Source organism: Plectropomus leopardus, chromosome 8, assembly GCF_026936395.1.
Source record: "Plectropomus leopardus strain MGB_pleo_1.0 chromosome 8, ASM2693639v1, whole genome shotgun sequence".
NCBI classification, from domain to species: Eukaryota; Metazoa; Chordata; class Actinopteri; order Perciformes; family Serranidae; genus Plectropomus; species Plectropomus leopardus.
Genome location: NC_142183.1, coordinates 5,374,928 through 5,398,108, shown reverse-complemented (window position 1 = coordinate 5,398,108; position 23,181 = coordinate 5,374,928). Strand labels below are relative to the sequence as shown.

The following is a 23,181-nucleotide window of genomic DNA, read 5'->3' as shown; positions in this document are numbered from 1 at the left end:
AACGCTTTAATAACACAGTTACCTCACTGTTACTGCCACTGAGGAGGAGTTACTGTGAGAATCTGATGGACTGAAAGAGAGATTTGTCCTTTCACAATGTAATTACTTATTTAAAACACAAAAAAACTTTAAATAAACACAGGTGTATCCCTTTAGATGCCCCAGTCGTTGCTGATTCTCTATTTTCTTTTTCTATAAGCAGCTATCAGCTTCTGGTTAGGTTTTTCACACGTAACAATTGAATTTCCTTTGGCAAAAAGAGAAGATTGATTTTTCAGTAGACTTAGAAATGATTGTATTTTTTATAGACAGGATCAACTTTATCATTTTAACCTCAAAGAATATCCAATATTTTTTTCTCATGAATGTACCATTTTAATCTTGGAAAATATCCATGTTGTTGTTCATAAATGTATGAATGTATATAAGTTTTTTTATAAAATAATGTTTTTTTCCTTGTAAATTTACCACTTCAATCTAGGGGAATATCCACGTATTTGTTTACATAAATTGATGATTTCTTTCATATAAATTCAAATTTTAATCTCAGAGAATATTCCTTTTTTCCTCACAAATTTACCGCTTAAATCTCAGAACATTTACGTTTTTTTGTCAGAAATTTACGCCTTTAATCTCAGAGAATATTCAAGCTCTGCTTACCCGAATTTCTGCTACGAGACTGAAAAGTCATGTTTCATGTCACTATAAACATTTGGGCAAAATCTTCCGTAACCCTGCATTATATTAAAAGTCTCAAATCTAACTTGCCTTAAGCTGTAGGAGCCCCGTGAAAACTTTCTTTAATAAAACATACCGAACTACAAAAAAGACTTTACTGACAGAACTGATTACTGCCATCATAAATAATCAAACACAAACTCAGTTAGTCAACTTGCTAAACATCAGATTTCACAAATCTGTCACTGACGCTCGTCCTACTTTATGTTTCCTGCAGCTACAGTCTGACCGGGGGACACGGCCAGTTCTCCATCAACCCGGCCACAGGGCAGATTATCACCAGCTCCCTGCTGGACCGAGAGGACAGGGCCAATTACCAGCTGCTGGTCGTGGCAACAGATGGAGGGCAGCCTGAGGGTTTGTCCAGCTCAGCCACCGTGTCAGTGACGGTGGCCGACATCAACGATAACCCTCCTCGCTTCCACCACCATCCCTACGTCACCCACATACCCGCCTCCACTGCAGCAGGTCAGTAAACGTCTTTAAAGGCGTCTGTTCTCACTGTTACTGTCAGACCAGGTTAAGTTAATTTGTCAATGAACTGCATAATAAGTATAATGTTTGATTTTGGTCACACAGGGCATCCGTAGTTTGTTTAAATATTTTTAAATAGGCCTTGAAGTCTGATTTATAGTTGAGCGCTCAACACTTTTGATTGAGTGTTGCTAGAAAAGAACAGTGTGCATTGTTTTCAATTTATTTAATTGATTTAACATCATCTCTGTGGTAACCAGAGACTCCCTACGTTTTTTTCTCTCTTTATTTTCTTTTGCACTGAACACTACCAATCACACTGTGCCACGACAAAACAACATTTTCCAGGTGTACGGTATAAAATAAAAGTGATGAGTGAGTCTTTTTTCAGTTGAAAATATGTGAATTCTGTTGACATTATTAGTGTCAGGCTTTTTTCTGTTTGTGCATGTCAATACATTTTTTCAACCTTTAATTTTCATCTTCAACTTTCAACTTTTTCTTCATGAATACACAAACACCTAATGCAATTTATACAAACCAAAAAAAATGCAACATACTTTTTTTCCAGTTGATTTTTTTTAGCTTTTGCATCCCGAATAAATGCATCAACTTATCATATCTTGCAAAACAGACCTCATAGGAACATGATGACATTGGTGGATCTGTTGATCCTCTGTGTTTCTCAGCATCCTGTATTGCACTAATGACCATTATAAAATAACAACATGGATGCGCTGTAGTTTGATCCGAGTTGGCAAAATCCTTCAGCTACTTCTTCTATGAAAACAGATCTACTCCTTCTGTTCTAAAATAAAAACCTCAGACTTAAACACTAAGTGTTTACCAGAGGGAGCTCTGATTCACTCGGCACATTTTGCTAAAAGCAAACTCACAAGATAATGTTGAATCCTTCATTTTTTCTGAAAAAGGAGCTGACACAAATCTATTCCAACCTTTTATTGAACTAGTGTTGCAACTGTTGCAAATTGACATCGCTGCAGGAGTGAATGTTTCTGATGGGAAATTAATATTGGAAAGTGTTTTTGTGTTCTTGATTCGTCACGCCCCCGTTGTGTAAAGGCCTTTAGTCTCAAACACATTCAGAAAGTGGAACTCAATACATACACAGTATAAATGTGTATAAATTGGATATAATGGATAGTTTTTGTATTTTGCACCTACTGTTATGTTATTTCAGTCTCTTGCATAATCTCTCAACTTGTTGATGCAACTTCTGCACATCAAATACCCTTGTAATGAATAAAGTTTTACCTTAGATTATTTTCAAATACATAATAAAATATTTAGATTATTTATTAGAATCAATGGAAAGTAGTTTAAAGATCCTTGTTTTTATCATTTTTTCATTTTCTCTTAATACTCTCGATATGTACGTGATTATATACAGATTTATTTATTGTCAGCTTTGTAATAAAAACAAATAATAACACGATAATTCATTTTCTGTCTTCAGGGTCTCTGGTCTTTGCTGTCACCGTCACTGACGAGGACTCAGGCTCCAACGCTCAGCTGCACTACTCCCTGATCGGGCGCAACTCCGAGAAGTTCAAGATCGACCCCGTTAGAGGAGCCATCACCGCCAACGAGAAGCTAACCGGAACTTCGGAAGTTACCCTCACAGTCCGAGTGAAAGATGGTGGAGCCAACCCCAAAACAGACACAACCACCGTCACCGTCCGCTTTGTTACCGGCGGAAACTTCCCTGTCATCAAACTGAAGGAGCACGCGTTCACGTTCCCAGAGAGCCAGCTGACCAACCACGTTGTTACAACAGTGACGGGCTCCTCTATGAGGGGTGGACCGCTGTCGTATTACATCGCCAGCGGAAACCTGGATAACGCCTTTCATATCGACCAGCTGTCGGGCGAGTTGTCCATCAGACATCCACTAGATTATGAACACATTCAGAAGTACGTCCTCTGGATTGAAGCCAGAGATCAGGGCTTCCCGCCTTATTCCTCCTATGAGAAAGTGGAAATAACAGTTTTGGACGTAAACGATAATCACCCGGTGTTTGATAAGGATCCTTTCCACGCTGAAATACTGGAGAACCTCTCACCTCAGCGGGTGCTGATGGTGTCCGCGGTCGATCTGGACAGCGGGCAGAATGGACAGCTGGAATACACCATCATTGACGGCAACAGGGAGAACAGCTTCAGCATTAACAGAGCGACCGGCGAGATACGAACCACCAGACCTCTGGACCGGGAGAAGGTGGCTCAGTACACTCTGAAAGTCAAAGCCACGGACCGGGGCATGCAGCCGAAAAACACAGTGGTCAAAGTGCTAATCAACGTTCTGGATGTTAATGACAACGCTCCGAGGTTTTCCAAGATTTTCAGCGCTACAGTGGCTGAAAACGCACCTGTGGGTTACACCGTCACCAGAGTCACCACCACGGACGAGGACGCTGGTTCAAACGCCATTAGCCGATATTCAATCACAGATACCAGCCTTCCTTTTAATATTAACCAAAATTCTGGTGACATAACAATAAGTCGGCCACTAAACAGAGAAGACACGGATCATTATATCGTCAAAGTGTCCGCCCATGACTCCGGCTGGACAGTAAGCACAGACGTCACCATATTTATAACGGATATTAATGATAACGCGCCCAGATTTAGTCGTCCGTCTTACTATCTGGACTACCCCGAGCTCACGGAGGTGGGCTCTTTGGTCACACAGGTGTCGGCCACAGATCCCGACGAAGGCTTTAACGGCAAAATCTTCTATTTTATTCGCTCCCAGTCTGAGTTTTTCCGAATTAACGCCAGCTCCGGAGAGATATTTGTAAAGCAGCAGTTAAAATACCAAAACTCGACAGGTGCTAGTAGTATAAATATAAACCGCCACAGCTTTATCGTGACGGCGTCAGACCGCGCTGTGAAACCTTTGATGAGTGAGACGACTGTGATTGTGAATACCGTAGACAGTAATGATAATCCGCCTGAGTTTGACTCACCAAGCTACTTCACTCCGGTCACTAAAAGCGTAAAAGTCGGCACCAAGCTGATCAGAGTTGTAGCTCATGATAAAAAAGACTTTGGCCTTAATTCTGAAGTTGAATACTTGATAACGGGAGGAAACAGCTCGACTAAATTCAAACTAGATAAAACAAGTGGATGGATTACTGTTGCCTCCTCGCTCACATCTGATATGAATAAATTCTTCCACATTGACATCACAGCTAACGACAGAGGGAATCCTCCGTTGTCTGCGCGAACGTCAGTGCGGATTGCCGTCACGGAGGAAAACCACCACACACCCGAGTTCTCACAAAGCCAAATTTCAGCGACTGTACCTGAAAGCCTTGTTGTGGGAACCGCAATCAGAACCCTGTCTGCCAGAGACAAAGACAAAGAAATGAACGGCCTTATTACGTACAATATCACCTCCGGAAACGACAAGGGTCTGTTTTCACTTAACAGGAAAACTGGTGTGTTGTCCCTCGCTCGCCCTCTGGACTTTGAAGAGAAGCAACAACACGAGCTCCGAGTTTCAGCCACTGACGGCGGCTGGATTGCAAAAACAAGCTACGTCTCCGTCACAGTGCACGTGACTGACGTGAACGACAACCCACCTGTGTTTAATCCAGACGAGTACTTCCCTGTTGTGCAGGAGAACGTTCCCAGCGGCACCACCGTGGTCAAAATGAACGCCATAGATCGAGATTCAGGAGCTAACGCCGTCATGGCTTATGTGATACAGTCATCAGACAGCGACCTCTTTGTTATCGACCCCAACACGGGCACCATCACCACCCAGGGCTTCTTGGATTACGAGGCTAAGCAGGTCTACCATTTGACAGTGAAGGCCTTCAATGTCCCAGACGAGGAGCGCTGCAGCTTCGCCAACGTCAACATCCAGCTGAAGGGAGCCAACGAATACGTACCCCGCTTTGTCTCCAAACAGTACTACTTTGAAATCTCTGAAGCGGCTCCAAGAGGCACAGTGGTCGGGGAAGTGTTCGCCAGCGATCGAGACCAGGGGGATGATGGAGTGGTTTACTACCTCATTTTCGGGAAGAGCAGAAAGAAAGGCTTTGGCATCAACAAGAAAACAGGCCAGATTTATGTCACAGGTACTTTAGACCGTGAGAAAGAGGAAAAGGTTTCACTCAAGGTGCTGGCAAAGAACGCAGGGAGCATCCGGGGGGCAGATATCGACGAGGTGTTTGTGAACATCACAATCCTCGACGCCAACGACCCCCCAGTGTTCACCCAGGAGCTGTACGACGTCCAAGTTAGTGAAGGTCTCTCACCTGGCGGTCTGGTCACCTTTGTGAGCGCTGAGGACTCTGACTCTGTCCCGAGCTGGAGCAGATTTTCATACTCCATTGCTCCTGAGTTTGATAAAAATGTTTTCACAATCAACCCAAAAACTGGCCAAGTGTCTGTGGCTGCAGAGCTAGACAGAGAAACAACTCCCGTGTATAATCTCACAGTTCTCGCTGTGGATACTGGCACACCTCCCGCAACCGGAAGCGCCACCGTAATTGTGAACCTGGAAGATATCAACGATAACGGTCCAACTTTGACAACCGCCTATGCTGAGGTAATGGAGAATCAGAGAGCTGGCGTGGCAGTCACAACGCTGACAGCGTCTGACCCAGATCTGCCGCCAAACCAAGGCCCTTTCTTATACAGCCTGCTCAGTTCTGGCTCTGCCAACAGCTACTTCAGCCTGAGTCCAGCCGGAGTGTTAACAACCAGCCGAGAGATCGACAGGGAGCAGATAAGCGACTTCTACCTCTCTGTTGTGATCAAGGACTCCGGTGTGCCTCAGATGAGCTCCACAGGAACGATTCATGTTAAAATAAACGATCAGAATGACAATCCCTCAGAGCCACGGTCCATGGAAATCTTCGTCCACTACTTTGGGAATATGTTTCCCGGTGGTTCTTTGGGAGACGTCAAACCCCAAGACCCTGACATTCAAGACCGGTTCCACTGCTCCCTCATCCCTCCATCCTCGGGTTTGTTTAACATCCCAACTGGAACGTGCAACCTCAACTCCAAAGCTCGCTCAACAGATGGAACTTTTGAACTCACCATCCGTAGCAGCGATGGCGTCCACGGCTCAGTCAGCAATACAGCCCGAGTCCTCTTCATGGGTTTCACAAACGCCACCGTGGACAACAGCATACTAATCCGACTCCAGTCTCAAGGAGTCAAAAGCTTCCTCACCAACCACTACCTCAGCTTCCTACGCATTGCCAACTCTCAGCTCGCAGGACTCGGCACCGGGGTGCTGCTTTACGGAGCTTTTGAACTCAACAATCAGACTTTCCTGATGGCAGCTGTGAAACGAGGCCACGGACAATATGTCAACCCGAGCGGCGTGGCCACATTCTTCCAGAGTATCAAAGACATTTTATATAGACAGAGCGGGGTGCAAATAGATGCAGTGGACCATGATCCGTGCACACGCAACCCGTGCCAGAACGGAGGCAGCTGCAAGAGGCGTCTGAGTGTCGGGCCCGATATGAAGACAGAAGAAAGTGTCCCAGTGATCCTTGTTTCCAACCACCCCCTGCAGCCGTACGCCTGCAGCTGCAGGCCAGGATACACAGGAGCTCTGTGTGAGACAGACATCGACGAGTGCCAGCCATCGCCCTGCCACAATGGCGGCACCTGCCACAATCTGGTGGGGGGTTTCTCCTGCACCTGTCCTGAAGGTTTCACTGGGATGGCCTGCGAGAGGGACGTCAATGAATGCCTTTCCAATCCCTGCAAGAACGGGGCGCTGTGCCAGAACTTCCCCGGCGGCTTCAACTGCCTCTGCAAATCTGGATTTGCAGGTACGACACACGCAGGAGTCACATTTTATGTCTGACCACACAGTCGCTCACAAAAAAAACACACACACACTGACGCTCAAACAATCACACACATGGCCTCGGGTCCAAGGAAAATATTTGCTTCTGAAAGTTTCCAAGAGGTGTTGCAGCCATAGCATACAGGCACGGCTGCCAAAAACAGTTTGTTTTTCGGAGTCGGGGGGGTATCAGCTGTGATGCATATCAGCCTGCCATGTTTGCTTTAATAAAAAGGATGATGCGAAGTAGTCAGGACTCCATACACAGTTCAGCAGTATCACATTTCATTGTGCGCCTTCATGCAGCGATGACCACACACAGATACACGTCTAATCCAACAGGAGGGTTTCTTAATCAAAGATTTCTCATTTGGCTCCGGTCTGAGTCGTATGACAAACGAGCAGCTTTATAAAAGATCCAATCAGGCCTTTTTGTGTTTGTAAATGTAATGAATACACTGCATTATTAGGCTTGATAAAAGGGGAGTGGATTTTAAGTGGAATTACTTAGAGGAGTCATTTGAATCCTGCAGGCTGTCCAGCAGCTGACTGCAGCATCTGAAAGACATTTTCAAAGCGGGCCGTGGCAGGCCGTTTGCCTCAAGTCAAGTCATTACTGTCCCTTTTTATTATGACGATAAAAAATGAGCACAAATCTTTTAGGTTTCATCAAGATAAATGAGCCCAGTGAAGAAATGCACCTATTGACTTACAGTAGTTTGCATGCCCTCACTGTGAACTCTCAACTTCCTGTTTTCCCCGCCTGGTTTTTGGCAGCAGAATCAATCTCCATTAAGCAACTTGTCTCAGGATTTACAGCCTAAAAAGTTCATTGTCAGTTTTTTTTGTATTGTGCCATGCCTGGATCATTTAATGTCTCTCTTGTTTTTATTATCAGTGTCACATTCCTTATCATGATGTTCAAACTCGGAGTCATTTAGATTTGACATTGCAACTGTTTGTCTTTCTGCACTGCAAGAAAAGAAACAGCCTCCAAACGTAATTCGATCTTGCAACGAGTTTGAAAATCTGATTATTCTAAGCGAGGAGAATCTGCCAGTTGAGTGAGATCATTTCTTTTTTCTTTTTTTTCCAATGAAAGTTTCAAGATGTTTTGGATCAAATGATGTCATCGTGGACAAGTGATTTCTGCTCCAAAATAGCATCACTTGTGTCAAGAAAAATTTTTACAATAAGTGAAAGTGCACTAAAACAGATGAAATTACATCTTCCTGTTATATATTTTATGGTTGTTTCAACAAAAATCTGATTTTAAGACTCGCTACAACTTTAAATGATTTGTTGGAGCGCAGATTTTTCTTTTTTTCTTGCAGCTGCGAGGTGATGAAAGGCCTGCATGACTTGGCCCTGTGGGGAAAGTGAACTGTGCTCCCCTCGGGGTTTTCCTGTGTTGTCTGCCACCTCATCCATTTTAATTTGTGTTGTTCTGTGAACCCAGGCAAAACGTGTGATTCCATCATCAATCATTGTGAGTGTAACCCTTGTTTTAATGGCGGGTCCTGTCAGAATCGAGTGGATGGATATTACTGTCATTGTCCATTTGGTAAGTAATAGTAGGAAACTTTTTAGGCTGTTATCGAGCCCTGGTAAATTGAAAAACAAGATGTTTTAGACGTGCAGTCTCTTTAAAGAAACTAAAGTTATGGCATTATTAATCAAACAAAAATGGACTCTGTCATTTCATTTTGTGTCTCCATTTTTCACGACTTGTATTGCAGCTGTCATCAGTGAGGCTGTGTTCACATTGTAACTACATGTGGCCAAAATTGTATTTATTTATTTATTTTTATTTTTTGCACTCACAGGAGGACACAAATCAGATTTTTTCAAAGTAGTGATTCAGATTTTTCCAGTCAGATCTGATCATTTGTGGTTTTAAATCCGATACATGTCCGTTCACTGACCATGTGACAACAGCCATATCGTAATTCATGTGTGTTTTCCCCATACATCCATGGTTTTTCCACGTCATACTTCACTGCACAGGCACAGATTACGCTGCATACAGTACAGCAGACACAGTACTCGCTAGATACTGTGGTCGGCTGCCCCTGTCAGCCAAAAGAGCCTGACTGCTATACGCTCGCCTACATGTTGAGTCCCGCCATAATAGCTTTCCCAGCCGGCACCGGACGTCAATCTGACGTCAGACAGATGTTGGACTCTTTTGTTGGTCAGATAATAAATTTTGGTTGGAATTAAACTAATTAAAAGCCAAACGGCCATGGCAGGGTCATCTACCAAAAATAGGCTACACACTCTCCAAACCTAAAGATTATCTCTAATTATTATGCAGAACAACGTTATGGGACCTTTTTTCTACGGCTTCACTAAGCCTCTCATTGGCTTACCCTGGTATTCTTATCTTAAACAATCGACTTCAACTTATTATTATCCCAAAAGAGATTTGAATCAACACACAAAAAATGTACGAAAGAACAACAGATAAATACAGAAATACAGTGAAAACAAAAGTATTATTATCTATTGCTGCTGTGCAGCGGCTATAGATAAAACACACAGTATTAATAATCAAGCTAAGATTGATGTTTGCTGCAGAATAATTATCCGTGTGCTCCTGTTTGCGAGAGTGCTGTCCAAGAAATGGAGCTTCAGAAAAATGGAAATCTCCTCTTCAGCATCTGATGAATTATTTTCTGAACTCGGGAGATAAACTTTTTTTTCCCGAAATGCCAGCCTTGCAAATGTGCCGTTTTTGGTTGTTGTTCAAACGTGCACGTATGTGATGTTATTGGTTATATGTGAGGCGCTTTAGGACAAAGACCTGTTCACACTTCAAACATGAATGTGACCAGAAAGATCAGATCTGGGGAAAAACCGGAACAGAGCAACAAGCCTTGTAATGTGAACGTAGCCTCCAATTTTGACAAAAGTTTTAACTTTTTAAAGATGCAAGATTGTGATCGGACAGCATTTATTTCTGCTTTGTCACGACTAAATATATATTGCTTGATAAAGATTCTTTTTCATCTGCAGATATTTTTATCCCAGCAGCACCGTGAATCATTCATTGGCTTCCTCTCTGATTCCTCTTTCGGTCTGTTTTTGTCCTCAGGGGTTTTCGGCAAACACTGTGAACTTAACAGCTATGGCTTTGAGGAGCTCTCCTACATGGAGTTTCCATCTCTGGATCCCAACAATAACTACATTTATATCAAGTTTGCTACCCTGAAGAGCAACGCGCTGCTTATGTACAACCACGATAACCAGACCGGAGACAAGGCGGAGTTCTTGGCTCTGGAGATCTTCGAGGGACGGATGCGCTTCTCCTTCAACTTGGGAAGTGGAACTTATAAACTGATGACCATGATAAAAGTTTCGGACGGGCAGTTCCACACAGTCATCGCCAGGAGAGCGGGGATGGTGAGTCTGTTTTTATGATGGGAATTAGCTCGCATTTTAAACGCTTTTCATCATGCATTCTTGAAAGACTTTTCACTTATAGAGCTCGGCGGAAAATCGGAGAAATGCCACATGGACTTCCAACGTGTGCTGCACTATCAATAGCATTTATGTCCCGTGCTTTTATAGCTGGAACCTGCATCCAAATTTGGCCTTATATTCTTTCTTGCACCATCAGATGATAATTAAACTCCCCCCAAACCATGGGTAGCTCAGTTTATGGTTTTCATGGTTTGTAATTATATTTTATTGCTCGTTGTGATTTACAATGCGAGGATCCAAAATGGCCCTGAAGGTTGAAACTGTGTCTCCTGTGCTCTGAATGAGAGGCTTCTCCCTGCCAGCAATCCAGTGGCAAGGAAAGAGGGGGGAAAAAAATCCAACCAGGCCCCGTCAAAGCTTCTATAACGTAGCTCTCCTGCTGGACTTCAAATCTGTCATTTCCCACCGAGCACTGAGAGTTTCATAGGAAGCTGGTAAAATCGTTAAATTGTCAGTTTTGAGATGGTGCAGAGTGACGGGATGGAAAGGAATACAGCACACGTGGAGACACTGTGCCCTGTGAATACTCTGCAGAGGTGGTCATGTAAGGGCTTCTGAAGAATGAGGCAGAAATGCCTGTCGTGCCTCAAGTGCCAACTCCCTCCGGCGGTGTAAAACGAGCCTGATCGCTGTGTTTGTGAAAGGTGCTGTGGGTCATTTCGGTGGTCAGGCTTGAGGTCTGGTCTCGGTTTCTGCCTTCTGAGTTCTGAGCCAAAGTGGAAAGCGGACAGAAAGCTCGGACAGAAAGCTCGGACACCAGTCACGCACTGCTTCATCATGAAGGCTCTGAGTCATTACAAGGAGCAGAGAGTCCACAGATAGTGTTACAATCGTGATTATAATCATTGTTTAATCTGTAAAATCGTCAAACACAATAAAACACGGACTATTTGTCTCAGCACTTTACAACAGGAGCTCGTGTTCGGGTCAGATCAATAGAGCAGTTTGCCAACGTATCTTGTAGAGCTGAAGCTCCAGTTTTGCTGTTGGCTGTGTATTTGGGATCAGTGCAACAAGCTGTTAACACAACATTGATTTATTATCACCTCGCAGAGGTTCACATGGAGAATGTGTCAGTAAGCCGTTGCAAATTTACAAAGACTCTTGAGGGAAATATTTGGCTCTTTTTCTACTAAATGCTGCGATGCGTTCCCCAGCTCGTCACTAACTTTGTCGGCCTGATGTTTGATGCCGGACAGGTGGTGGGTAGTTGGTTTATTACAGCGTTTTCACTGAAAACAGATGGCAGAAAAGAGTAGTAATGTTTTTTTTAATTCAGTCACACATAGTTTATGTATGTATAAACAAGTATAAACAATACAAATAATATAAAAAAGACACTCCATGTATGGAGTAGTAACTTAAAAGTCAGAAGTGAAACGTTTATATTTGAGTGTCTGATAGATCAATCAGAATCAAAGCGTCCGGTCCTAAAACCAAAACGAGCTGCAAGACGCTAAAAAGCTATCTCTCTTTAAAGGATTCTTTGCCGATTTTTAACCAGGTGTGTGTCACTGTGTTGTGGGTAATGTGTGCAAATGACAAGTGTTTCGGTGTCCCTCTGCTGCCAAATACCGATCTGCGTACACTCCTTATAAGGCGATGACATCGGCCTGGTTGAAAGTTTTTAATTGCACAAACCTTTTCATAAATGTATCTTTTTATCTTGATGAAGGCCGCCTTTGCATAAGTTGTTTGTGGGACATGATAGTTGTCAATTAACACTTTCACCGCCATCAACGAGATTTTCCGTTAGTCTTTGTTTTCATTGTAATAGTGTCGAGGGCGCTGTTACGGATGTTGAGCAATAGAACAATATTTCTGTCAAAAAAAACTCACAAACAAGATGATCGAAGGTCCGAGAATAACAGGAAAAGAGGACTACTAACGTGCAGACTTTATCGCTATTTAGCAGTTTTTCAGACCCTCTCAGCGACGTTATTTGAAAAAAAAAACACATTCAGACACATTCAGCGACTTACTCAGATCATCAGGGAACAGAGAGAAATATTTTGTCATTTATTCCCATGCTCGCTGCTCACAGTAACTGCTGTTGTTTTTTGATAAAAAAAAAAGCACAAAGTCAGGTGTTGGAAAAAAAAGGAATTAAAGAAATGTTTTTTGTGTAAGGAAGCAGAAGATCTGCTTATATATTCAAAACACAAAATATTTAGGAGGTCTTGAAAGATTAGTAAATATGACCAAAAAGGCTGGCGCTGGCTGGCAACTTGATGATAATATTCTGGTGGAGAAAGTGTTAATAAAAGCACCCGAGTTGCTAAATAAGGCTGCCTTTTGATGGAGATAAAACTGGCTTCCTATCATAAGAAAGTTTGTTGCCACAAGTCTGTGTACTCTAGACCAAATCTCTCGAGTCTCAAATTTAAATTCCATTTACCTTGATTGTATTGGTGCTGGCAGCAGAAATCTCAAAAACTGTGCAAATAAAAACAAAACTCTGCATGACCAGGGGAGAGCAGAAGAAAAAAGAAGTGTAATTTGGCTGAAATGACTCATTAATAACAGTTAGTGTGACGGTAAAAACACTCGTGTGACGCTAACTGACTGCCTGGAAAAGATCACAGCTGAGAGCATCCAAGCAAGAGCTCAGCTAGTTTATTTTAAATCAAGGCTTTAAGTCGTAAACAAACAAAATCTTGTATGAACGAGGTTTTGCGAATAGAGTTTGACAGATTAGGACTCGCTGCAGCTGATTAGCACCAGCAGCTCATCATTAAGCTTTTGATTAGCTGAAGTTTTTTGTCCTGGAAACAAGCAGAAAAGCAGTTACTCAGTGACTACACCACAACAGAGAGCGATGCTATGGTCTTTCTGTTGTATTAGTCACGGGGAAAACAATGATCTCCAGTGGAGCTTTCTCCACTTTTGCCTCCGAGCCAAGCACAAAAAACACGCTCCTCAGCTTTTCGTGTTACATTCGGTATTAATTTCCAAGGGGGGCTCTTAAGATACATATTTTCTCCACGCAGTGTGAGACACTTGACAGTGAGAGCAGCGTATTTAAGTCATGGCTGCAGAGCCTTTGATCACGGAAAGAAACATTAATAAAATGTTCATGTGGTTCTTTATGGAGCTTCAGAGAGTCACGAATGAGACAAATGAGCGCTGTTGTTCTGCCTTGCTGTTGTCACCGTGTTGCTGACTCGTTTCTGTGTACGTGTCCATGTGTCTGACTCAAGTGTGTGTGTGTGTGTGTGTGTGTGTGTGTGTGTGTGCTCTGTGGGGTCGTGCTCTCCTGGATGATTTGTGTCGGAGATCCGGGCCGGTGTGGTCCGTGTTTACTTAAGATCCAGGAGAGGTGGAGCGTGATTGCCCCGGTTTTTCAACACTTTCACACACTTTTCCGGACGTTTTCCTCACCAGCCCATTTCTTTTCTTCCTCGTTGGGTCGTTCTCTGTCAGAGCACAGAGAGAGAGGGAGCAACAGAATAACCCACATCTGGACAAAAGCTTTAGTGCCATTAACGGGAAATAGGAAATGTTGTGCAGTAATGTATGGCATTTTTTTCGTGCCCCTCTCCCATCAACCACTGTGATGAATTGATGAAATATAATTGGCCTGCGTGCCATTTGGTGGGCAAAGCTCACACTAACAACAGGACTTAGTTACACAAATACACAGGGGGAAATAATGTTAGCGGTTGAAGGAGCCCTCAATGGGTTGAACCAGAACCCTGCAGTGAAAGTCATGCTGCTGTGCACGAGAGGATATTTAGTCTGGCACACCATCATGAGTTTTCAGTCCTAAAAATGTGCACGCAAATGATATCTAGGCAGAGAATCATTTTACAAACAAGATGCTTGTACAGATTTTTGAATCTCTTTTTCTGTTAAAACCTCAAAAAAATAAGCCTTAACATGCGTATGTGGTGTAAAACACGAAGTCACATTCTGCTCTTTCATCGTGACGATCACAGTGTGGCTGTAAAGGAATAAGTCAACATTTTGGTTGTGTTAGGGTCATTGTAGGTTTTAAAAAAAACAACAACACATAAATACGAACAAAGAGGCGGGGAACGGGGTAATATTCCAAGAAAAAAACTACATTCCCAAGATTAAAGTCATAAATGTACAAGTAAAAAAAAAAGAAAAATTTGGATATTTTCTGAGATTCAAGTGGCAAATTTGTGTGAAAAAAAAATCTGGAGAAAATATGTTGGATATTTTTTTGGATTAAAGCGGAAAATTTATGATGGAATATTATCTGAAATTAAGTTATAAATAAATATACGAGAAAGAAACTTGAATATTATCTGAGATTTAAGTGTTGAATTTTTGAGATTAATGTGAAAAATCTGAGATTAATGTGGTAAATTTACAAGACAGAAATGTTGAATATTCACTCTGATCATATATAGTCATTAATTTATGAGAAATATATGGAAATTTTGTATATTTTTTTGGTCAAGAAATCCCATAACTTCACTTTGCAAGGTTGCATCAATCTCATCACACCACAGATGCCAACAAGTTAACAGGAAATCTATTGGAAATATTGAGATATTGAACAACAGCTGGTTGAATGTCCAATCAAGATGTCCTGTTACGGTTAAAAATAATTCAAAAATGAAAGTCTGGGACGTTATGCAGCAACCAGCTGGACCTCCTTCCTGGGCATCCCAGCAAGGTCAAAGTATGACATAAAGTTTATGTACACAGGTTATTTTAATATGCTGTCGCACTGTGCTCATGTCTGTACCCTAAATTTGAAGTTACCACCAACTTCGATTGTTGTTCAAAGACTGAAAACAGCAGGTGAAAAGTTAGCCAGGTTGAGTCTAAGTCTAATAATCCACTCCACTGCACCAGCGCTGTCTGCAGTATTATGCTTTTATTAATGAGCATATATGTGTATTCTACGTAATTCTGCATAAAAAAATGACTTTTTATCATACAAAATTAAGATAAAATTAATTTGGATCAGATCAAACTGTAAGTGAAAGTCCATTGTTATGCAGCTGTGATAAGTCCAAGCTTAAACACATTCAAAAAAGACCCAAAATATAATGATTTTATACTTTTTTCCCCAATAAACTGAGCTTATTTAGCTTCAACCACCAACTCTGACTAAAACTAAACTCAAGTTAGTGGAGCAACATCTGGCAGAGAAGAGTTAACCGTCAGTGTTTGTGCTGAACCAGAGCTGGTGACACACACACTCCCACACGACAGAGATCATAAAGAGGGAGAAACAGAGTGACGGCAACCAACTCTGTCGACCACAGTCCACCAGAACCGGTTTAAAAACAGGACTCTCAAATGAGGCAGTGCGACTTCACAGCTGTTCATCTTTAAGACAGTCACACATGGCAATAATGTGTGTGTGTGTGTGTTTCTGTCTTCCTGCAGGCTGCGTCCCTGACTGTGGACCTGTGTGGTGATGACCAGGAACCAGGCTACTGTGCTGTGAGCAATGTGGCGGTCCACACTGACTGGTAAGAAAACCACATGCGCACGCGCACACACACACACACACACACACACACACAGACAGTACACAGATGTTCTGCTTCTATGATCCAACTGTATACATTAAAACAGTGTTGACAGTTTAAGATCCAAAGCTCGGAAAACTCGATGCATAATGAAATTTTCCGTGTCTGAAATGGAAAGAAGCGATCGTCTTTCTGCACCTGCTGTGAACATGTTCACTGAATTCTTTCTGTTTGTTTTATTTTAATCTATACGACGTAATAAGAAACGATATCTGCACTCTGAATTTACGACAATTGAACTTTTCTTTCGTTTCCGGGCTTCTGTTTGTTTTATGACCCCTTGATACATAGCAGCAACCTACTTATGAGTGGGTTTTTTTGTTCATTTTCAAAGATATTTTAAAAAGACTTTAAGTGGTAAAATTATCCAGAAGTTTACAAGAAAAAAATCAGGTGTCCTTTGTTTCTTTCTATTTTTAACAATGGATCTGGATTTTATGAATGTAATTATGCTGTTTTATGTCTAATATGACGCAGCTCCATGGACAATAGAAGCTTTTTTTTTTTTTTTTTTTTACTATTGCCTTACTGTGAAACTAGCTGGATAAAAGCAAATTGCATAACAAGAATTATGCAATTCTCGTACATTTTTGTGCGATGATGACAGAAAAATGACTCAAAGTCCAAATGAAGTCATCTGTTGTAAATATGCAGTATGTGATGTAAACCTTCATGAAGTTAGTGCAGGATCACTGCCTCTGCACGCAGCTCTGAGCCAGGCCCTGTGGGGTGAACACTTGACACTGTGCGTGTGTGTGTGTATGTGTGTGTGTGTGTGTGTGTGTGCGTGTGTGTGTGTGTGAGAGAGAGAAAGAGAAAGATCGATTTGGCAGCTGACGAAAGGCCACAGAGGTTTGCAGAAGGTTTATTTTGTAAGGATCTCAGGACCATGTTGTTGTGAAACTCGGTGACCCGCAGTGTGTGTAGGTGTGTGTGCGCGCGCGTGTGTGTGTGTGTGTGTGTGTGTGTGTGTGTGTGTGTGTGTGTGTGTGTGTGTACTTGAATGCATTTGCAAGCTTTTGGATTTCTGTGCACATGTACTTTTGTGTCTGCGTGCATTTAAACCTTTGTGTGCTTCTGTTCGTGTGTGTGTGTGTGTGTGTGTGTGTGTGTGTGTGCAGGATCCTGGACGTGCAGCCCAACAGGCTCTCGGTTGGAGGCGTCAGGTCAATAGAACCCGTCCTTCATCGGCGCGGTCAGGTCGCCACCCACGACTTTGTCGGCTGCATCATGGAGTTCGCCGTCAACGGCCGCCCGCTGGAGCCCAGTCAGGCGCTGGCATCGCGTGGCATCCTTGACAGGTCCGCACACCCCAACCCCGCCCCCCTCCTTCCACTCCCGCTCTCACTCACCCTGTCTCCATCGTCTCCCTCTTCTTCCCATCTGTCCGTCTCCTCTAACCTCCTCGACTCTCGCTGTGGGACATCTGTTCACACTCCCAAACCCTCTCGAGATCTTAAAAAGATGTTGTTGTGTTTTTTTAATACAAATGGCAGATTTTTGACGGGGGAAACCAATTGCAGAATTCCAGAGATTTTTTTTTCTTTTCTGTGCTGCTGCTGAATAGTGAGGCGAGAACAGATCTTTTAATATGCTAATCCTCTCGGGGTTCTTTATGGGTTTTTGTATTGCAGCACGGGGAGAAAAAAAATCACAGCTCATCTGCCCCCTTTTTTTTTTTCTTTCTCGCCGGACCCCCCGGCTGCAGACTGTGCTTCTGACTTGTCAAACTGACGTTGTGTTTGTCGTTGTTTCTGTAGATGTCCGAGACTGGAAGGAGCCTGCACCGCCAGCCCCTGCAGACACGGGGGCACCTGTTTGGACCGCTGGTCCTGGCAGCAGTGTCAGTGCGTGGACGGCTTCACGGGCAAATTCTGTGAGAAATGTAAGTAAACGCCTTTGAAGTGTTTCTTTATTGCTGAGGCTGCACTTAGTCAGGAATTTTCTATCATGATTATTTATGATTCTTCTCTCATGAGTCATCGAACTGCACCATGTAGCTTAATATAGGCCACATCACTGCATTCGGAGCTTTATTTCAAAGCAGTTGTGTATTTCACGATATAAATACTCAGAGGAGTTCAGAGGACTGAAACGAAACTTTGAGCTGCACTGAAACTTGTCGCTACTGTGTGAGGTGTAACATGGTGTTAAGCAATGTTCCCAATAATCACTGCCACATTTATTTTAGGCTTTCATTCACTTATTGGAAGCAAATTCATTTCTTGAGAAGCCTGGGAACCCAAACACTTCATTCTGTTCTCCTCTGTTTGCCGCTGGGTTTGATCTTGTGGGAAATCGGCTGGTTTTGCTTTATGGTACGAAACTCCATTGCACCACATTTCTCCTAATACAAATGGAGCGTACTCTCTCAGTCATGTGTTTCATCCTCGAGAAAGAAAAAAATAAACACAATGCCAGGAAATGCAGAGGATGACACGCAGGAACATCTTCCTCACAGAAGGAAGCAATGATGTTTAGCATCCAGATTTTGAGCTTTAATAATGCTGATGTGAGTTACGCTCTGCCAGCCATCTTCACTGCGGTCTCGTGGTTAACAGTGTTCATTTTGTCAACAAAAATTTTATGGTATCAGTTGACATCCTTTTATTTCATGACTAAATTGTAACAACATTAACTGAAAATTATGGGCAACAGTAATTACAGCAAGATCTCTGTTCATTCGGCCGTCACACGTAACGACAAGACAAAGACGTAGAAACTCCAGAAACACTTGTAGTATTTAGAAAAACCAACGCGTTCGTCTTGGGGCCTTCATCAGGGTCGTCCACTCGATACTACAAGCACTGCTGGAGTTTCTCCACTTTAATTTATCTCTTCTCCGTGCACCTCTGAGGGAGGTGAAGTTTCTCCAGAAACTCTCATCCGCCTCCTTCAAGTGAAGAAAAGACAAAATAGTCGGACCTGAGTTAAATCACTTGAGTCATCTCTTTTTAACCAGTAACATCAGGTTACCTTGCCTTGCTACGCTGACATATTGTAAAATTTAACAGAGCCTATTTATTTATTTATTAGAATACAAGATGTGATAAAAACAAGTAGATAAAAACAAAAATAGCAAAACATGTGCAGGAGAGGTTAAGAGACCCAAAGTAACCCCCCCCCCCTCCTCCCCCCCCCCCAGAATTTACAAGCTATTCAAATACTGGCGATTATTCTCTCCCTAAAATCACAATATAACAAACAAACGAGTATTTACAATAATCACAAATGAAACACACACAATCACATCAGCACAGCCAATCATCAACGACAGTACAGAGGCTGTGTTCATGTGAGACTCAAATGAAAATAATGACGTACTATCATTTACGGTAAATATCTACTGCTTCTAAAAGACGATTTATAATTTATCACGACTCATGAACAGACACCTTCTCACTGGGTAAATATTTAACATAATTTGGTATTCATTTTGGCTCCATTTAAAGTCAATAAACATGATATTTCCCAAGAAATGCTCCACTTTTCGGCTATAACAATGCAGTTTACACATTTCTTTAACTGCTTACTTATTAAATTGAAGGTCTACTGCATCATTGCCTTAAAAGCTAACTGAACTAATGGCCAGCAGCTACCTCACTGACAGAAAACAGGCCAGCTCTGCGTCACTCTTCATTCCCGCCGTCTCCTTTAGTGCTCGCCAGTGAAATAAAGTAAAACCATGTCCTCATTTACTCTCTTTGTGGAACAAGCTTTGTCACCTCACCATTTTGCTTCTTTCAACTATATGCTGCACTTCTTCATTTCTTTCAAACGGTAAAAGGTAGATTTATTAAAAATTAAAATTTGTCTTTAAATTCACTGCACTGTGTCCGCACTTTTCGTAGCTTTCCTGCCCGTTTTAAAAAGTCCAGACTTGACTCGGGAACACACGCCAATAAATCTCCTGACCAGTGCAAAAAAAGTAAAAAAGACGATACAGATAAAGGGCAGAGGGTCTCTGCAGATAAATGCACCGCCACAGTGGGTCAAATGATGATCGAGAGGGAAAATTTCTGTATTAGTCACAATAAAAAATGACTCAACTTAAAGCAATGTCAGCTGAGTGACGGGTCTTCAACTGATGAGTCCGATCCCTGACTTTAAAGCTATTATTTTATTTTATTTTATTTTATTTTATTTTATTTTATTTTATTTTATTTTATTTTATTTTATTTTATTTTATTTTACAAAAAATCCTGCTTAGTATACCTTTACAAAACTAAAAAACACATAATAAATGCACACTAATCATTCATCAAGCAACTAATTACATTAACATCCCAGACGTTTGGATGAAGCTGACGAGAGTTTACTGTAGATTTTGGGTTCCTGCTTAAAGGGACACGTTCTGTGGACCCACATCTTTCACTTGTGGGAAGGTATTTGTAACCGCCGGTGAGAATGTAAGGACCAGTTTGTGGTTATGGCAGTCGGATTAGGAAAATCGTTTGGACCTGACAGTCCGCCAGCTCCCGAGTGGAAATACAGATTTTATATTCGCTTTTATAAACTTCGGTGAAGTCAGAGAGGATTGAGGATGTCCTCCATCTTTTCTCCCGCAGACATGACAGCAGACACCGCCCTGTCCCTGGATGGCACCGGCCGTCTGGACTACTCCCTGAAGCAGGGCCCTAAACGTGACGTCCTCCTGCGGCAGTCCCTGCAGGGCGCGACCTCTGACACCGCCGGGCCCAGCAGCGTGGAGGTCAAGTTCAGGACGCGCAGCAAGAGCGGCACTCTGCTGCACGTGCAGGAGAGCAGCAACTACACCACGGTGAAGGTGAGAGACGGGGAGTGAGAGAGAGTTTACACAGACGTGTGACGGAGAAACACGCCGTACATTTTCAGTTAATGCTGCTGTCTGAATGAACATTACACAGACGGCGCTGCGCTGTGTCTCTCTTTATGCACTCTTTAAATCCAGGCGACCTCTAAATATTTAATCAAACGCAGCACCTGAGGTAGTCGGTTCACAACACGTAGGAAGTGAATGGCCCTGAACTCCTGCAAGTGTTCATGAGAGGAAGTCTGGAGTTTGCATTATCAGCACACAACAGCAAACTGATACAGCCAACAGGATCAGATCAAAGAATAGAAAGGCTTCCTGCGAAAACATATTAAAACACATTTATCAAACTATAAATAAGACTCTGTCAGCTGAGGTTAAGTGAAGGTCCTGCTCTCTGCTCGCCGTGTTCCTGCTGTTTGTCCTCATCACTATTTATGTTGTTTTTAATGATTTGTGGAGCTTCAAGCGAAAGTTCACCCAAAAAATTAAAAATTCAGGCATTATCTGCTCACCCTCGTGCTGATGGAAAGTCAGGTGAAGTTTTATCGTCAACAAAACACTGCCGGAGGTTCACGGGGAAAAGGCGCACTCATCTTCCAAACAATTAACCTATCGCTGACCCTCGCCCCCTAAAGTCACTCAGACTAACAGTCGGCCTAAACTAACGCTGGTCAGTGCCAAAGACATATCCAAAGATGCTGTGCTGACCTTTTGGGGACGGAAGCTCCTTTTTTCACGCAGAAGGCATCAAAAGTGTCTTCACTTTCCCCTTTTTGAAAGAGCGTTGTGTTTTCGCCCTAAAGCACAAAAGAGTTTTTGCATTTGTGGCAACAAACAGTGTCGGCATCAATTCTTGATTCGCTTTTAACCAGACTTTGGAGCGTGACACACAGAGCTGTCCTCTGCACTGAAGAGCGAAAATGGACCACAGACGAATACTTTTATCTTGCTGCAAATTAGAAACGCAGTCAGTGAGAAAGACTATAAAAGAAAACGTTTTGTAACCTAAATAAATGAGATAAGGCTTATGTTTTCTTAAAATCTCCAATACTGATAGCAGAACCGTTAACATTGGAGCTTATCAACACTTCCGTCTTTAATAATTCGGCACTGGAGCCCGTTTAATACTGGGTTTCAGTGTCCATCCTGACTCCCAGACTATCACCGCCTGCTGCTGTGGAGAGTTATTTCCTCTCGAGCAGGCGCAGATCTTACACGCTGGTTGGCCATCGGCTGTAGTCTTTGCAGTGTGCTCAGGTGCAACTTTTTGGCTGAGATACAGAGAGGCGACGCAGCAGTCAGTGCTCATCACAGCTAGTTCTTTGATGTCAGTTTGGTGTGTCGGGGTCAATAAACCTCGATCATTATTTAAGGTCTCATGTGGCATCAGCTCAATTTAGATAATGTGCAGTGAACCGTCTTTTAAGGTACATTCAGATCCAAATAGATGATGCTGTGACCCATGTGCACGGAGTCGCAGTTCCCTCAATCACAAGTTAAATCAGCCGAGTTGTGCGGGAGCCGTGTTGACGTTTCGAGGACACTTCAGAAGATTCAGCTCAGTTTGGCTTTGTTGTTCCACTAATTAGCCGGCTAATTCTGCCGAGCAGCCTCTGTTACTGTAAGCATCAGCCACCAGCCATACGTGCACACTCAGACGCTCATTAGCAGAACGTGCGAGTCATAACTAGTTCATGATAGCGATTAGCTTCTAGTCGGCGCCAACACACAAATCAGCTTTGGCTCGTCCCTTCCTCTGAGATGACAGAGCAGAGGTTCTGCAGTATGGCTGCCAGATGACGATTTGTTGCATCACTAAAAGCATTTTCAGTCAGTTTGTGCAGCTTTTGTGTTTGCAACTTGCTTTGATCACTTTTGCAAAATGACAAGAGGCCCCATACATGTTTCTAGGATTTTTCAGCTTGTAGGACATTTATCAGATTTTAGGACATTTCTAGGATTTTAGGACGTTTCCAGGACTTTAAAATATTTATAGGATTTTAGGAGGTTTCTTAGATTTTAGGAGGTTTCCAGGACTTTAGCATATTTCTAGTATTTTAGGACATTTCAAGGACTTCTGAACATTTGCAGGATTTTAGGACATTTCAAAGATTTTAGGAAGTTTCTACGATTCTGGGACAGTTCTAGTCATTTAAAACATTTCTATGATTTTAGGATGTTTCTAAGATTTTAGGACATTTCTAGGATTTTAGAATGTTTCTAGGATTTTAGAATGTTTCTAGGATTTTAGGGCCTTAAGTTTATGGCCACAGGTTGAGTATCGCTGCCTTACAGTCATCACCCCACACTCTCTCCAGCTATACTCAA

At 42.6% G+C, this 23,181-nt stretch overlaps 1 protein-coding gene across 1 annotated transcript in view; it reads left to right on the top strand.

Annotated features, from left to right (window-relative positions):
• The window catches only part of fat4 (FAT atypical cadherin 4), a 148,013-nt gene that overhangs the window by 116,924 nt on the left and 7,908 nt on the right, over positions 1-23,181 (top strand). The window contains exons 8-15 of the mRNA XM_042492815.2: positions 956-1,206; positions 2,690-7,039; positions 8,516-8,620; positions 10,154-10,461; positions 15,913-15,998; positions 17,180-17,359; positions 17,819-17,943; positions 20,627-20,844. Coding sequence (XP_042348749.2) covers positions 956-1,206; positions 2,690-7,039; positions 8,516-8,620; positions 10,154-10,461; positions 15,913-15,998; positions 17,180-17,359; positions 17,819-17,943; positions 20,627-20,844 — 5,623 coding nt within the window. The remainder of the gene's footprint in view (positions 1-955; positions 1,207-2,689; positions 7,040-8,515; positions 8,621-10,153; positions 10,462-15,912; positions 15,999-17,179; positions 17,360-17,818; positions 17,944-20,626; positions 20,845-23,181) is intronic.